The 18,449-nt window shown below is 46.7% G+C and overlaps 1 protein-coding gene across 1 annotated transcript in view; it reads left to right on the top strand.

Moving 5' to 3' along the window:
* The window catches only part of LOC139415209 (ephrin-A2-like), a 208,189-nt gene that overhangs the window by 187,022 nt on the left and 2,718 nt on the right, over positions 1–18,449 (top strand). The window contains exons 2-3 of the mRNA XM_071163116.1: positions 9,615–9,907; positions 14,711–14,776. Of these exons, the coding sequence (XP_071019217.1) occupies positions 9,615–9,907; positions 14,711–14,776 (359 nt within the window). The remainder of the gene's footprint in view (positions 1–9,614; positions 9,908–14,710; positions 14,777–18,449) is intronic.

The following is an 18,449-nucleotide window of genomic DNA, read 5'->3' as shown; positions in this document are numbered from 1 at the left end:
ATACATCCTCCCCATACATCCTCCCCCATACTTCCTCCCCAATACATCCTCCCCCATGCATCCTCCCCAATACATCCTCCCCATACATCCTCCCCATACATCCTCCCCATGCATGTGTAGGGAGGGAGGGAGGGAGAGTAGGGAGGGAGAGAGGGATAGAAGGAGAGTAGGGAGGGAGAGAGGGATAGAGGGAGAGCAGGGTGGGAGGGATAGAGGGAGAGTAGGCAGGGAGGGATAGAGGGAGAGCAGGGTGGGAGGGATAGAGGGAGAGCAGGCAGGGAGGGAGAGTAGGGAGGGAGAGAGGGAGAGTAGGGAGGGAGAGAGGGATAGAAGGAGAGTAGGGAGGGAGAGAGGGAGAGGGGGATAGAGGGAGAATAGAGAGAGAGGGATAGAGGGAGGGATAACGGGAGAGTAGGGATCGAGGGAGAGTAGGGAGGGAGGGAGGGAGAGTAGGGAGGGAGAGAGGGATAGAAGGAGAGTAGGGAGGGAGAGAGGGAGAGCAGGGTGGGAGGGATAGAGGGAGAGTAGGCAGGGAGGGAGAGTAGGGAGGGATAGAGGGAGAGCAGGCAGGGAGGGAGAGTAGGGAGGGAGGGATAGAGGGAGAGCAGGCAGGGAGGGAGAGTAGGGAGGGAGAGAGGGATAGAGGGAGAGTAGGGAGGGAGAGAGGGAGAGTAGGGATAGAGGGAGAGTAGGGAGGGAGAGAGGGATAGAGGGAGAGTAGGGAGGGAGAGAGGGAGAGTAGGGAGGGAGGGATAGAGGGAGAGCAGGCAGGGAGGGGGAGTAGGGAGGGAGAGAGGGAGGCCTGTCTGTGTTTTTGCTTGACACAAAGAACAATAAACACGTTCCACATGGTGAGTGGTGGGCTCCAGATGCAGGCCGGGCCAGAGGACTAACACGTGGAAATGGCTTCCAGACAGGCCTCAGTGAGAGCACAAAGGGCCATTCTCCCCCCCTAGCCTAGCACCCGCTCCTGTCCTGTCTCTCTCCCTCTCACCCACCATCACCACAACCCTCCAACTCATTCAATTATAAACACAGAGAGACGTCAGTTACATGACTTGTCCATGGAAACTCTCCAGCCAAATCGCTAATGCTAACGTGCTTATATTGGGCTCGCACCAGAAAACGAGTGAGAATACTGGTGACAAATGTTACAGCCCTAGCTAGATCCTAGATTGGACGTTGCTGTGGGCAGGAAGGCCTAGACCGGGGCTCCAATGTAATCAGATGACGTGGTGATGAAAAATGGGTTTGAAGTGTTTAAAAGGGTTGTGTCAAGCTATTAAGTCCATTTGTTTGTATTAAGTCAACTTGCCCAGGTCATTGGTTAATTGCAGAGTAAATTCCCCTGTTTGCGTTGGCTGTGTGTGAAAAATGGAGGGGCGGACGGCGGAGGTAAAAAAACAATAAGTAACGTCATTTTCACGTCTAGGATACCGATCCTGGCAACCACCAGAAAACACATACCATTTCTGCCAAAATCTTCACAATGTAAACCAACCTGGTCCGGCTTTTTGCTGTTGATCCTGGAATTCCAGGACAAATGCCACAAACAAATGAACAATACCATACGTCAGGCTTCCAGAGTCTATACACAGATTGGTGCAGGCATTAAAGATGCATGAAAGGGCTGTATGGCGAGTAATCTGGGGTACTGAAGACGCAAACTAAAGAGAAATGTTCTACCCCTTGTGGCCTCCATCCACACACACACACACACACACACACACACACACACACACACACACACACACCACCTCCACCACCACCACCACCATCCTGTGATTTATTCGGCCTGGCCGGTGGTTTGTCTTGCAAAGTGTGTTCTGCAGACAAGCAGCTGGAGTTCTCTGTCGGAAGGGTGGAGCAGGTGGCATAGAGAGCACATGCCTGGTGGTGGGGTGAACTGGTCCGCAGGGAGGGAGAGAGAGAGAGAAAAGGATAGGAATGCTAGGAGGGGAAAGGTCTGTTTTCTATTGTATCCTGTCTCTTTCTCTCTCCACTCACGTCATCTCATTAGTCCAGGTGGCCAGGAAGTTCTGATATGGTTGGTCACATGCTCTCTTCCATGGGTGATGGTGCTGCAAGCTTTAAGGTATTGGTCACAATGTTGTCCTAACATATTCTTACTTTAAAAGCAGTAGTTTACTCTATCTTCTGAGACATTTTGAAATTCACTATTGCCATTTTTAATGTCTGTTTTGTAAATCCCCTTTAAACAACATAATCGTTGTTAGACATTGAAAGTATAGAGCTTCAATTTACAGTGGTAGTTTTTTTCATATCCATTTTATTGAACTATCCCTTTAAGCTTTAGGAGACATTGTAGAATTCCTGATAGTACAGAAGAGAGCATATCCTAGCTCCTTTTCACCCCCTGAAGACTTAAGAAGTCAGAATAGCGTTCTAAATTACCCATGCTGTCCCATCAGATGTGCTTGTTTGGTTTTGACGTCTTCTCTTTGCAGACGGCTTCTTCCTGCATGCATGGCTTCAAAAGCAGACAGCCTTACGAACAAACATGTATCCCATGAAGTCATAAAGAGGGGCCGAGTTAAAGCACACTGCCAGGGCCTAGCCGAGCTTGACAAGACATTAGATCAGAGAAAAAGTGGTCTTCAAAAACCTTCCAAGAAACCCAGGCCGGCATTTAAAGTTCAGCCCTCCTAAATCACCCAGGTATAAACACTTTATAATGCACTTATAAACATTGGGCCTGATTAATTAAGCTCCCGCGGGGGTTTGTTGGTGGTCAGACCGACTGTGAAGACTGAAACTCTCTGGGAGCTTTCAAAGTCCAGGAACTCACCCCAGCTTTTTTTGTAGTTTGAAAGCTAAATTGATCAATCACCACCATGTGTTTCTGGTCTCAGAGGAATGGGACGGGTGGTTTACAAAATGGCCGCCATGCATGGGGCTTGCTTGTCCACGTTGTATTGAGTGCAGTGAGAATGTTGTGACAACATGGAAGGGAAACAGAAAGGGAAAGGGGGATACCTAGTCAGTTGTACAACTGAATGCATTCAACTGAAATGTGTCTTCCACATTTAACCCAGTTAACTCTGAATCAGAGAGGTGTGGGGGGCTGCCTTAATCTACATCCACGTCTTGAAGAGGCTGGGCCAGGCGCTAGTGCGTGTTTATAGGCTGCCATAGCAAACCATCAGAGAAGCATCCAGCTTTCCATGCGCTTGTGTTTCAGATGGTATGTGTGCATCTCAGATGGTATGTGTGCATCTCAGATGGTATGTGTGCATCTCAGATGGTATGTGTGCATCTCAGATGGTATGTGTACATCTCAGATGGTATGTGTGCATCTCAGATGGTATGTGTGCATCTCAGATGGTATGTGTGCATCTCAGATGGTATGTGTGCATCTCAGATGGTATGTGTACATCTCAGATGGTATGTGTACATCTCAGATGGTATGTGTACATCTCAGATGGTATGTGTGCATCTCAGATGGTATGTGTGCATCTCAGATGGTATGTGTGCATCTCAGATGGTATGTGTGTATCTCAGATGGTATGTGTGCATCTCAGATGGTATGTGTGCATCTCAGATGGTATGTGTGCATCTCAGATGGTATGTGTGCATCTCAGATGGTATGTGTGCATCTCAGATGGTATGTGTGCATCTCAGATGGTATGTGTGCATCTCAGATGGTATGTGTGCATCTCAGATGGTATGTGTACATCTCAGATGGTATGTGTGCATCTCAGATGGTATGTGTGCATCTCAGATGGTATGTGTGCATCTCAGATGGAATGTGTGCGTACAACCTGTAGAAATGTGTTAGTCAGGTATATCGCATGAGTCAGTAGCTTTGTTCCAGGGTGTCAATGTGCTACGTACATACCAGTCGGCTCACTAGCTATGATCCAGGGTGTCAGTGTGCTACGTACATACCAGTCGGCTCACTAGCTATGATCCAGGGTGTCAGTGTGCTACGTACATACCAGTCGGCTCACTAGCTATGATCCAGGGTGTCAGTGTGCTACGTACATACCAGTCGGCTCACTAGCTATGTTCCAGGGTGTCAATGTGCTACGTACATACCAGTCGGCTCACTAGCTATGATCCAGGGTGTCAGTGTGCTACGTACATACCAGTCGGCTCACTAGCTATGATCCAGGGTGTCAGTGTGCTACGTACATACCAGTCGGCTCACTAGCTATGATCCAGGGTGTCAGTGTGCTACGTACATACCAGTCGGCTCACTAGCTATGATCCAGGGTGTCAGTGTGCTACGTACATACCAGTCGGCTCACTAGCTATGATCCAGGGTGTCAGTGTGCTACGTACATACCAGTCGGCTCACTAGCTATGATCCAGGGTGTCAGTGTGCTACGTACATACCAGTCGGCTCACTAGCTATGATCCAGGGTGTCAGTGTGCTACGTACATACCAGTCGGCTCACTAGCTATGATCCAGGGTGTCAGTGTGCTACGTACATACCAGTCGGCTCACTAGCTATGATCCAGGGTGTCAGTGTGCTACGTACATACCAGTCGGCTCACTAGCTATGATCCAGGGTGCCAGTGTGCTACGTACATACCAGTCGGCTCACTAGCTATGATCCAGGGTGTCAGTGTGCTACGTACATACCAGTCGGCTCACTAGCTATGATCCAGGGTGTCAGTGTGCTACGTACATACCAGTCGGCTCACTAGCTATGATCCAGGGTGTCAGTGTGCTACGTACATACCAGTCGGCTCACTAGCTATGATCCAGGGTGTCAGTGTGCTACGTACATACCAGTCGGCTCACTAGCTATGATCCAGGGTGTCAGTGTGCTACGTACATACCAGTCGGCTCACTAGCTATGATCCAGGGTGTCAGTGTGCTACGTACATACCAGTCGGCTCACTAGCTATGATCCAGGGTGTCTGTGTGCTACGTACATACCAGTCGGCTCACTAGCTATGATCCAGGGTGTCAGTGTGCTACGTACATACCAGTCGGCTCACTAGCTATGATCCAGGGCATTATGTTAACCACTGTTACGTATGCAGCTACCGAGTACACATTAGCTACAGAGTACACATTAGCTAGCTAGTACACATTAGCTAGCTAGTACACATTAGCTAGCTAGTACACATTAGCTAGCTAGTACACATTAGCTAGCTAGTACACATTAGCTAGCTAGTACACATTAGCTACCGAGTACACATTAGCTAGCTAGTACACATTAGCTAGCTAGTACACATTAGCTAGCTAGTACACATTAGCTAGCTAGTACACATTAGCTAGCTAGTACACATTAGCTACCGAGTACACATTAGCTAGCTAGTACACATTAGCTAGCTAGTACACATTAGCTAGCTAGTACACATTAGCTACCGAGTACACATTAGCTAGCTAGTACACATTAGCTACCGAGTACACATTAGCTAGCTAGTACACATTAGCTAGCTAGTACACATTAGCTAGCTAGTACACATTAGCTACCGAGTACACATTAGCTAGCTAGTACACACAGGGCCGTAACTACAGTACATATGAGATCACCGAGTCCGCACCTCTGTAATGTTTTTCAATTTAAAAAAACTTACTGTTGATAGATAGTAGAATAGTAGAATACACCAGGTGCAATTTCAGAACTCAGTTTTCCTTTTGTTATGTGTCACTCACTGACAGTCACTCAATTAGCCCATGTCAGTTAAAACATTTCAGATTGGTAAATGAGTCTTGCCGGCTATCTAAACTTGTAGTAATCATGGCCGAAACCAACATCCTCTATGGCACCGTTAGCGATGTCTGAGCTTGTATACAGCGTTTGTGTCCTGACAAGGTATCTGCTGTCACAAGACACTATTGAGCCATCAGGGTGGAACCCATTTCCCACCTGACAGGAGTAAACTGGAGCCAGGATGATGTTTGATTTGCTGTAAATGTCTGAACGGGGGAAGGTACGGGGACGGCTTCAACAGAACCACCAATCACCACATGGAGTTGACAGTGGGTGAGGGGAATGCTGAGGCTGGCGCGAGGGATTGATTGCAAGACCACAGATTACTTGCATGCATTAGTTCTCCCTCACACATACGCACACACACACACACACACGCACGCACGCACACACACACACACACACACACACACACACACACACACACACACACACACACACACACACACACACACACACACACACACAACACAACACAACACAACACAACACAACACAACACAACACAACACAACACAACACAACACAACACAACACAACACAACACAACACAACACAACACAACACAACACAACACAACACAACACACCCCTGGCTGCTGTTTTATTGATATTCCGATCTGATATTGTTCCTCTCCTCCCACCTGACTGCTTAACGAGGTAATTTCCTACAAAGTGTCACCGAGCTCCATCAAACCCTTCCTCAATCTGCCTCCAATAGCCATTAATGACTGCCAATCTGCCTCCACTGGCCATTAATGACTGGCAATCTGCCTCCACTGGCCATTAATGACTGGCAATCTGCCTCCACTGGCCATTAATGACTGGCAATCTGCCTCCACTGGCCCTTATTGACTGGCATTCTGCTTCCACTGGCCATTAATGGATGGTAAAGCAGCGAGGAACCATGAGAAACAACAGAGAGGGAAAGGAGGGAGTTTGCAAGCACTATTTGAATCCTGAACGTGGGTTGGGGGGGAATGTAGCAGAGGGAGGGGGGTAGTAGGCGGGGGACTGGAGAAGATCCTCACACAGCAGCTGGCAGGGAGGGGGAGGGGGGGGACTGGAGAAGATCCTCACACAGCAGCTGGATAGGCCCCTCTAACACTAATATCCAACCCCCTCAGATTAGCTGTCATCTGATGCCAGGCCTGCCTGCAACTCCGTTCTCCCCCCTCCATAACCCGTACCCCCATCTTACCCCCCTGGTGGTCCCCTTTGCCCCCTCACTTTTCCACGCTCTGAGCCCACGAGCTGCAACTGATCTGGCGATACTTTCACCAACATGGCTGGTGTTTGTGCACGGGTTTATCACTACAAGACTCAAAATGGCGTCGTCACTTCTCCCCATCAAAGCCTTTTGAAGGATTATGGGCCTCATGGCACGACTGATAAGGAAACACCGTCCAATGGGGACTCTTTGGGGGTGACTTATTCACGGGTCAGTCTGTGAATTTGGGGTCAGTGTGTCAAAACTTTTCACATATTGGCTTCAGAGTTTATGTGGTTAATTACGAAACACAGTACACAGTACACAGTACAAATACAGTACACACACCAAGACCAGATTTCACATGTATGAAAACGGTTCTGATGTGTAAACCACGGTTGTATATGGTTGGGCCGTATACAGATGTTTATACCGTTTCTCTACCGGGGTATATACGAAGTAGAGGTCGACCGATTAATCGAAATGGACGATTAATTAGGGCCGATTTCAAGTTTTCATAACAATTGGAAATCTGTGTTTTTAGGCGGCGATTTAATTTTTTTAAATATATTTTTTGATATACCTTTATTTATTAACTAGGCAATTCAGTTAAGAACACATTCTTATTTTCAATGACGCCTAGGAACCGTGGGTTAACTGCCTTGTTCAGGGGCAGAATGACAGATTTTCACCTTGTCAGCTCGAGGGATCCATTCTTGCAACCTTACAGTTAACTAGTCCAACGCAATAACAACCGGCCTCTCTCTCGTCGCACTCCACAAGGCAGTAAGCCAAGGTAAGTTGCTAGCTAGCATTAAACTTATCTTATAAAAAATAATCAATCATAATCACTAGTTAACTAAACATGGTGGCTGATGATATTACTAGATATTATCTAGCATGTGCTGCGTTGCATATAATCTGACTGAGCATACAAGCATACAAGTATCTAAGTATCTGACTGAGCGGTGGTAGGCAGAAGCAGGCACGTAAACATTCATTCAAACAGCACTTCCGTGCGTTTTGCCAGCAGCTCTTTGTTGAGCGTCAAGCATTGCGCTGTTTATGACTTCAAGCCTATCAACTCCCGAGATGAGGCTGGTGTAACCAAAGTGAAATGGCTAGCTAGTTAGCACTCGCTAATAGCATTTCAAACGTCACTCGCTCTGAGCCTTGGAGTGGTTCTTTCCCTTGCTCTGCATGGGTAACGCTGCTTCGATGGTGGCTGTTGTCGTTGTGTTGCTGGTTCGAGCCCAGGGAGGAGTGAGGAGAGGGACGGAAGCTATACTGTTACACTGGCAATACTAAAGTGCCTATAAGAACATCTAATAGTCAAAGGTTAATGAAATACAAATGGTATAGAGGGAAATAGTTTTATAATTCCTATAATAACTACAACCTTAAACTTCTTACCTGGGAATATTGAAGACTCATGTTAAAAGGAACCACCAGCTTTCATATGTTCTCATGTTCTGAACAAGGAACTGAAACGTTAGCTTTCTTACATAGCACATATTGCACTTTTACTTTCTTCTCCAACACTTTTTTTTGCATTATTTAAACTTAATTGAACATGTTTCTTTATTTACTTGAGGCTAAATTGATTTTTTTGATGTATTATATTAAGTTAAAATAAGTGTTCATTCAGTATTGTAATTGTCATTATTACAAATAAATAAATAAAAATCAGCAGTTTAATCGGTATCGGCTTTTTTGGTCCTCCAATAATCGGTATCAGCGTTGAAAAATCATAATCGGTCGACCTCTAATACGAAGTTACCGACTGTGCACACAAGGGGGCGCTAAAAACTACAACTTTTCCCCAAAATGAGTTATTTTACAAATTATAAAAGTAGGCAAACAGGGATGTTGATCTTGACATCTAGCCACCTAACTAGTAAGGTAACAAACCAAATGCAGAGCTGAGCCCTGAGCTGGATATCATTTATTTGACACATCTTAGATTTCTTACAGTTATACTTAACCTATAGTTATAAGCAGTGGCGTAGCACGTGCCCCCCGATGCCCCCAAACGACTTGTTACTTCCACAAAACTGTTAGGAAAATCCACATGTAGTGTGATTGAGCCATACAGAGGACTAGGGCCTGGAGAAAGTGGAGATGGAGCTACGCAATCGTCTTCTAGGCTATGATTTGTGTGCTTGCGTTTCACTTGGCCCCGCGCGATGGAGCGAATAGCCATGGGGGCAAGGGCATTATAGCTCCCTGTAAACATGCACCACCGTGCAGGTGCTCAATTTGTATCGAAATAGCCATGGGCGACAGTCATTTGGCCATAGCTGGGCGAGAGCCAGGGCCCTGTGAAAGAGCTTAATGAAGGGGTTCACTCTGTGAACCCCTGCCTCCAGGCCGTTGTCCTCCTTCTGCACCAATTCACCACCTCTTCCTCATCCTCCTCACCCAGCTCCTTTGTCCATAGAATATTAGCACCATGTTATGCTGTCTTTATACCTATCTGTATTAGTATGTATCAGATGGACGATAGGTGCTGTTGATAGGTAGTGTTTTGGGCCCAAGTCTGTCGTGGAGAGTGCTTTAGGTGGAATTCATAGTCATTTAGTTGGGTCACTCAGGGGGAGCAACATTGGCCACTTTAACAATGTTTCATCTGGAGCTCTGTTAGAGTACATGCCTATATTACATGTTTATAAAACAGTTGATGTTAATATTTAGCCGCTGTCTCATCTGCAGGTTTCTCCATGGGGAGTACACCGTGGAGGTGGCCATCAACGACTACCTGGACATCTACTGCCCCCACTACGAGGACCCGCTCCCCCTGGAGCGCATGGAGCGTTACATCCTCTTCATGGTCAACTACGACGGCTACACCACCTGCGACCACCGCATGAAGGGCTTCAAGCGCTGGGAATGCAACCGGCCACAGAGCCCCAACGGACCGCTCAAGTTCTCTGAGAAGTTCCAGCTCTTCACTCCCTTCTCACTAGGGTTTGAGTTCCGGCCGGGTCACGAGTACTACTACATCTGTAAGTAGAACATTTGATTCACCCCCACACTGGTTATGTCCCCAAGTTAGGTAGAGAAAAGAATATGCGAAGAAGAAATGACTTTCCACACCAAACAGAAGCATCTGCAACCCTTCAAAGAACATTCACCGCTGTCAACCCATCACTCTTTAGTTGATGAAGTTCAGGGAATGTCAGACGGATCTACTTGTCTCCTGGTCATTTGAAGGTTGATTTGATCTCATTTGGTGGGAAGCAGGGGAGGAAGGGGAGGAAGCCAAAATAGCGGTAGGGGTTTAATTAATAGGCTTTGCTTTGTGGTTTCATTTGGCTCTCATGCATGGCTCCCTGCTAGTGCCAGGGCTAGGAACCAACCAGAAACAGTCTGTTCACACCACAGTGTGAGAGCCAGAGAGGTAGAGCACAGCCTGTATACACAGACAAGTGGCAGATGATTATTCTGCATCAAAACCAACTTTACCTTCTATTTACTTTATTTACTTCTTTGAAGTAATTCAATATAACTACAAACCAGTTGATATCAAATGGTTCCTTGCGCTAATTAGTTGAATTTAAACAAAATATAGTTACGTGGCAAAAGCAATGTAATTAAGCTGTTACAAGGAAGATCATGGAGCGTGAAATAAAGCCATAATCAAACAGACTGTTACCAATCACAACATACAGCGGCCTAACCAGAGGGGAGCCCGGACATATCGTTTATCTCCAGATTCCAGTTGACTTGTCCATCCACGCGTTTTGTGCCTGACCTGCCATCCTTTTGTGTGGCGCCCCGGCGCATCCCATTTTCTTACACCCCTTGATTAAAATTCAAATTTGTCAAATGGCAGCAAGCTATTAGCTGGGTGCTTAGCTTCACAGGGCGTGATCGGTGCAAAACCAGTTACCGGCGACCTCATGCAGAACGCTTCAAATTATGCTGATTGGTCAAATCATATTTAGCCAAGGGAACTTGATGGGGGTAATTGTGTCCTTCTGGCTCCGGACTGCGGTGCAGCAGGTTATACACGGCCATCACACCCACACACGCCCACTTTGACTTCAAGGTCGCGGTATGCACGCCACTTCCCATTTTCCTGCTTCGGAGGCGGGGGGGGTTGCTACTAGCGTTAGCACAGTGACGGGTCCCATAGACTTCCAGTCATTGAGCCCCCTACCTCCCTAACCTCCTCTACCCCCTACCTCTCTAACCTCCTCTACCCCCTACCTTTCTAACCTCCTCTACCCCCTACCCCTCTCCCCCATTCCTCTACCCCATACCCCCATCCCTCTACCCCATACCCCCCCTATAACCCTAACCCTCTACCCCTCTATCCCATAACCCCCTATCCCCCTACCCCCCAACCCCTTCTCCACCCCCCTCTCCACCCCATGTGCACTCAGGCGCAAATACCAAATATGCACACTCAAATACAAACCCAAATAAACACACCCACCTTGAACACAAACCACACACCTTTTCCCATCTGGATTGATTCCCTACCGTTTTTTAAAAGACCAAATGCCAAAAATGCTGATGCAAGAAAGTGGCCATTTTGGTGCCTGATATTTTATATTTTAATGAAAATAAAACAGTGTTATTATATGAATACCGAATATATAAAATTAAAACAGTGTTATTTTATGGATACCAAGAGACAAAATAAAACAGTGTTATTTTATGGATACCAAGAGACAAAGTAAAACAGTGTTATTTTATGGATACCAAGAGACAAATTAAAACAGTGTTATTTTATGGATACCAAGAGACAAATTAAAACAGTGTTATTTTATGGATAACAAGAGACAAAGTAAAACAGTGTTATTTTATGGATACCAAGAGACAAATTAAAACAGTGTTATTTTATGGATACCAAGAGACAAATTAAAACAGTGTTATTTTATGGATAACAAGAGACAAAGTAAAACAGTGTTATTTTATGGATAACAAGAGACAAAGTAAAACAGTGTTATTTTATGGATACCAAGAGACAAATTAAAACAGTGTTATTTTATGGATACCAAGAGACAAATTAAAACAGTGTTATTTTATGGATAACAAGAGACAAAGTAAAACAGTGTTATTTTATGGATACCAAGAGACAAATTAAAACAGTGTTATTTTATGGATACCAAGAGACAAAGTAAAACAGTGTTATTTTATGGATAACAAGAGACAAAGTAAAACAGTGTTATTTTATGGATACCAAGAGACAAATTAAAACAGTGTTATTTTATGGATACCAAGAGACAAATTAAAACAGTGTTATTTTATGGATAACAAGAGACAAAGTAAAACAGTGTTATTTTATGGATACCAAGAGACAAATTAAAACAGTGTTATTTTATGGATAACAAGAGACAAAGTAAAACAGTGTTATTTTATGGATACCAAGAGACAAAGTAAAACATAATTTGTCACAGTGAAATGACAAAAGTACAAAATAGTTTTCCAAGGTTAAAATGCAGCACTACGTCCAAATCCGTGGAGGCTGCTGAGGGGAGGATGGCTCATAACAATCACTGGAACGGAGCGAATGGAATGGCATCAAACACATGGAAACCATGTGTGATGTATTTGATACCATTCCACCAATTCCGCTCCAGTCATTATCATGAGCCCGTCCACGCCAATTAAGGTGCCACCAACCTTCTGTGGCCCAAAGTCTCTCTCTGGCTCTCTCGCTGGTTCAAATCAAATGATATCACAGCTGGTATAGACTTTTCTGTGAAATGCTTCCCTATGAGCCATCCCAACGATACAGTTTAAAAAATATTTTTAAATAATAATACAAATAGTAACAAGGTATAAAATACACAAGAATGGAGGTATATACAGGGAGTACCAGTACCAGATCAATGTGCAGAGGTATGAGTCACTTGAGATAGATATGTAGATGAAGGCAGGGTAAAGTGACTAGGCATCAGGGTAGATAATAATAAGAGTAAAATAAAGAACAGAGTAGCAGCAGCAAATGATGAGTGTTAAAGAGTGTGTCAGTTTGCGTGTGTTTTGTCTGTGTGTGCGTATAGTGTATGTGAATGTGTATAGGATTCGTGCAAGATAGAGTCAGTGCAGATAGTTCGGGTACCATTAATTGACTATTTAGCAGTCGGGCTATTCTTTCTTTGGCTATTCCCGAGGCTGTGGTGTTTTGGTTCTTTCCAGTGATGCTATTAGCATATCAGAGGTTGCACTGAGTTGCTTGTTGTTTTTCCTTACTGAGCCATATGGTGGGTGAGTAAACTGAGGAACTTGGACCGTGAAGTAGTGGAGTTTTGTTCCTAGCACTCCCAGTCACAGTTACAGCCTGCAAAGTGATTAGTGAGCAAAACTAACGTCTCAGGACATGCAGCACCTGGCCATCACGGTGTTCCGTGTTCCAACTGTTAGAGAGACAGGGTTACACAAGAAGACAAGGGTCAAAAACTCCTCAGGTGTTACAAAATACCAAGTTGGTTACCGTTGTTTTCACACAGAATTGCATCCTGGCCTCCCGGATGGCGCAGTGGTTAAGGGCGCTGTACTGCAGCGCCAGCTGTGCCATCAGAGTCCTGGGTTCGCGCCCAGGCTCTGTCGTAACCGGCCGCGACCGGGAGGTCCGTGGGGCGACGCACAATTGGCCTAGCGTCGCCCGGGTTAGGGAGGGCTTGGTCGGTAGGGGTGTCCTTGTCTCATCGCGCACCAGCGACTCCTGTGGCGGGCTGGGCGCAGTGTTCGCTAGCCAAGGTGGCCAGGTGCATTGGTGCGGCTGGCTTCCGGGTTGGATGTGCGCTGTGTTAAAGAAGCAGCGGCTTGGTTGGTTGTGTATCGGAGGACGCATGACTTTCAACCTTCGTCTCTCCCGAGCCCGTACGGGAGTTGTAGCGATGAGACAAGATAGTAGCTACTACAACAATTGGATACTACGAAATTGGGGAGAAAAAGGGGTAAAATTCAAAAAAAAAATAAAAAAAGAATTGCATCCTGCCCCTTGCTTATAAAATGGTGTGAATTAATTTTGCGGGGAGACTGAAAGAAGACTGAAAGAGGACTGAAAGAGGACTGAAAGAAGACTGAAAGAGGACTGAAAGAGGACTGAAAGAGGACTGAAAGAAGACTGAAAGAGGACTGAAAGAGGACTGAAAGAAGACTGAAAGAGGACTGAAAGAAGACTGAAAGAGGACTGAAAGAGGGCTGAAAGAGGACTGAAAGAAGACTGAAAGGAGACTGAAAGAGGACTGAAAGGAGACTGAAAGAGGACTGAAAGAGGACTGAAAGAAGACTGAAAGAGGACTGAAAGAGGACTGAAAGAGGACTGAAAGAAGACTGAAAGAGGGTTGAAAGAGGACTGAAAGAGGACTAAAAGAGGAATGAAAGAGGACTGAAAGAGGACTGAAAGAAGACTGAAAGAAGACTGAAAGAGGACTGAAAGAGGACTGAAAGAAGACTGAAAGAGGATTGAAAGAGGACTGAAAGAGGACTGAAAGAAGACTGAAAGAAGACTGAAAGAAGACTGAAAGAGGACTGAAAGAAGACTGAAAGAGGACTGAAAGAGGACTGATGGATCACCTCTGTGAAATCTGGATCCAATGAGTGTAGGGGACATGTCAGTTATAGCCCTCTAATGGAACGTACTTACTGTTCTTCCCAGGCAGTATAATTTGAGCTATTTTCTCAGAGATTTGACAAATAAACTGTTGCTGAATGTGTTTGAATGTGTTATTCATTAACAAACACATCTCTCTCTCTCTCTCTTTCTCTCTCTCTCTCTCTCTCTTTCTCTCTCTCTCTCTCTCTCTCTCTCTCTCTCTCTTTCTCTCGCTCTCTTTCTCTCGTTCCAGCGTCTCCACACCCTAACCTTGTCGGTAAACCCTGCTTGAAGTTGAAAGTCTATGTCAAGCCCACAAGTGAGTATTTTCTTCTCTATCCAGTCTTTAGGGAATGTCGTTGTGAAATTGCTTACACTCCATTTTAGTTTCACTGGCCTTTGTTCAGAACAAAAACATCTTTCTCTTTCTAACTTTGCCATTCATTCTGCCTTGTGAAGAATGGGTGTAGTCAGCAAATGAGACAGCCACACGTTCTAGGATGTTGTAGAGCTTTTCATCACACCCATTGTGCATTATATTGCTGTATAGGAATCCATATATATTAATGTCTACAAATAGATAGAAATGTGTTAAGTGATCAGACAGATATAAATGTGTTAACTGATCAGATAGATATAAATGTGTTAACTGATCAGACAGATATAAATGTGTTAACTGATCAGATAGATAGAAATGTGTTAACTGATCAGACAGATAGAAATGTGTTAACTGATCAGATAGATAGAAATGTGTTAACTGATCAGATAGATAGAAATGTGTTAACTGATCAGATAGATGATAGAGGGTAGAGGCAAGGCAGGTTTTGGTGCGGCACTCTCCAAGCAGTTGGAGAGCACTCAACCGTGAAATGTGTGAACTTTCCCAGCATAGTTCCACATCTCTCATTCTGAACCCATATTAACCCAGGGATGGTAGACAAACAACAGGACCACCTGTGGGTCAGAGCCTAACCTGCAAAGCCCTCTGCTTGGTGATTGATGATGTTAAACCTTCATTCCATCTCTGTCTTTGCTCAGAGCACTATCATCCAGACCCCTATTTAAGACTGCTTATGATCCCTGCCCTCTTGAGTCAAACCACTAGGACTCTGTAATGAAACACACACACACACACACACACACACACACACACACTGCAGTCAGAGGTAGATGCTACTGCTTTCACAGTCTGGTGGAAATAATTAATCTGACGTGGGCCAGATAGCGATCCAAACTTTGACCTCCAACTAGTCATCGTTCACCAAAGCCCGATGCTGTGGTGTCCCACACAGATCGGTTGACCTCCAACTAGTCATAGTTCACCAAAGCCCGATGCTGTGGTGTCCCACACAGATCTGTTGACCTCCAACTAGTCATAGTTCACCAAAGCCCGATGCTCCCACAGAGATCTGTTGACCTCCAACTAGTCATCGTTCACCAAAGCCCGATGCTCCCACAGAGATCTGTTGACCTCCAACTAGTCATCGTTCACCAAAGCCCGATGCTCCCACAGAGATCTGTTGACCTCCAACTAGTCATCGTTCACCAAAGCCCGATGCTCCCACAGAGATCTGTTGACCTCCAACTAGTCATCGTTCACCAAAGCCCGATGCTCCCACACAGATCTGTTGACCTCCAACTAGTCATAGTTCACCAAAGCCCGATGCTCCCACAGAGATCTGTTGACCTCCAACTAGTCATCGTTCACCAAAGCCCGATGCTCCCACAGAGATCTGTTGACCTCCAACTAGTCATCGTTCACCAAAGCCCGATGCTCCCACAGAGATCTGTTGACCTCCAACTAGTCATCGTTCACCAAAGCCCGATGCTCCCACAGAGATCTGTTGACCTCCAACTAGTCATCGTTCACCAAAGCCCGATGCTCCCTCAGAGATCTGTTGACCTCCAACTAGTCATCGTTCACCAAAGCCCGATGCTCCCACAGAACTCTGTTGACCTCCAACTAGTCATCGTTCACCAAAGCCCGATGCTCCCTCAGAGATCTGTTGCAGAAGCAGGCAGCAGAGCAGGTACTGGCCATAAACTAGGGCTGGGACAATACCAGTATCATGATACTCCTTAGTATTGTGGCAAGCAAACAAAACACGAAGCAAATTTAACTTATTTAGGAAAACAGTCCTAATGTTGGCAACAAACATCATTATGTTGTCATCCAGTCACATGTATTTATTTTCAAAGCTATAGAACACAATACTTTACATACTGCAAGTTTTTAAAGGACCAAAGAGTTTGATCTGCTTCGTGTTTTCATTTTTGCCATGTAAAAAATATTGTGATCCTGGTATTGTCCCAGCCCAACCATAAACATGAGGTTTAAAGTTGGCGTAACCTCAGACCAGCGTTGGTGCGAGGTGACATTCTCCACTGCTCTTTAAAGGATCATTTTGCTGTAGTAAATCTCCTGAGGACAGGTTATACACATCCGATGTGCTTCCAAAACCTTACGGGTCACTATGGAGTAGTTAGGATGTACCCACAAGGTACGGCCCAATCTGGCCCTCATACCATCATGGCCCCCTAATCATCCCCCAGGTCGTTGCTGTAAATGAGAATGTGTTCTCAGTCAATTTACCTGGTTATATTAGGGGTTACATGTATTGTATTTTTTTATACGGTATAGTTTGTGCTCTTGTACTGTAGGCCTATGCCTTTCCATGTGCATTGTTGTAGGGTTTGAATGGAGAGGTTTCATTTCAGCTGTTTGTTTATTAAAGGCAGCTCGATGAAGACAGACCCCCCCCCCCCCCCCCCCCCCCCCAGATGAAGGAAGACAGCCCACCCCCCCCCCCACCCCCCACAGATGAAGGCAGACCCCCCCCCCCCCCCCCCCCCAGATGAAGGAAGACAGCCCCCCCCCCCACACAGATGAAGGCAGACAGCCCCCCCAGATGAAGGCAGACAGCCCCCCCCCCCCCACAGATGAAGGCAGACCCCCCCCCAGATGAAGGCAGACAGACCCCCCCCCCCCCACAGATGAAGGCAGACCCCCCCCCCCCCCCCAGATGAAGGCAGACAGACCCCCCCCCCAGATGAAGGCAGACAGACCCCCCCCCCAGATGAAGACAGACCCCCCCCCCCCCCCACAGATGAAGGCAGACCCCCCCCCCCCCCCCAGATGAAGGCAGGCAGACCCCCCCCCCCCCCCCAGATGAAGGCAGACAGCCCCCCCCCCCCCCCCCCCCCCCACAGATGAAGGCAGACCCCCCCCCCCCCCAGATGAAGGCAGACATCCCCCCCCCCCCCCAGATGAAGACAGACAGACCCCCCCCCCCCCCCCCCACAGATGAAGGCAGACCCCCCCCCCCCCCAGATGAAGGCAGGCAGACCCCCCCCCCCCCCCCCCCCCAGATGAAGGCAGACAGCCCCCCCCCCCCCCCCCCCCCCCCCCCCCACAGATGAAGGCAGACCCCCCCCCCCCCCCCCCAGATGAAGGCAGACAGACCCCCCCCCCCCCCCCCACAGATGAAGGCAGACTCCCCCCCCCCCCAGATGAAGGCAGACAGACCCCCCCCCCCAGATGAAGGCAGACAGACCCCCCCCCCCCAGATGAAGGCAGACATCCCCCCCCCCAGATGAAGACAGACAGACCCCCCCCCCCCCCCCCCCCCCACAGATGAAGGCAGACCCCCCCCCCCCCCCCCCCCCCCCCCAGATGAAGGCAGACATTCCCCCCCAGAAAGAAATTCCGTCTGCAGTTGTATGTTCCTTCTGTGAGTCAGAAGGCATTCATTCACTTTAAGCTGTTTGTACGAAGCCTTTGGAGAAAGGAAAGGTATTAAGCTCACACTACTGTGTCAATATTTGGAACAGTGTCATTTCCTGGTGATTTTCACTTGGAGTTTATTAACCTGACTGGTCGTGTCGTTCCGTTATCTCTGTGTAATTGCGAATAAACATGTTAGAGATGATCAATTTCCCACGGCAGTTAAAAAACAATGACACGATCATTGAAAATCACACAGTCTGTCTAT

The sequence above is a fragment of the Oncorhynchus clarkii genome, chromosome 1 (assembly GCF_045791955.1).
Source record: "Oncorhynchus clarkii lewisi isolate Uvic-CL-2024 chromosome 1, UVic_Ocla_1.0, whole genome shotgun sequence".
NCBI classification, from domain to species: domain Eukaryota; kingdom Metazoa; phylum Chordata; class Actinopteri; order Salmoniformes; family Salmonidae; genus Oncorhynchus; species Oncorhynchus clarkii.
Note: the sequence above shows the minus strand (reverse complement) of the source record. Positions and strands in the feature narration are given on the sequence as shown.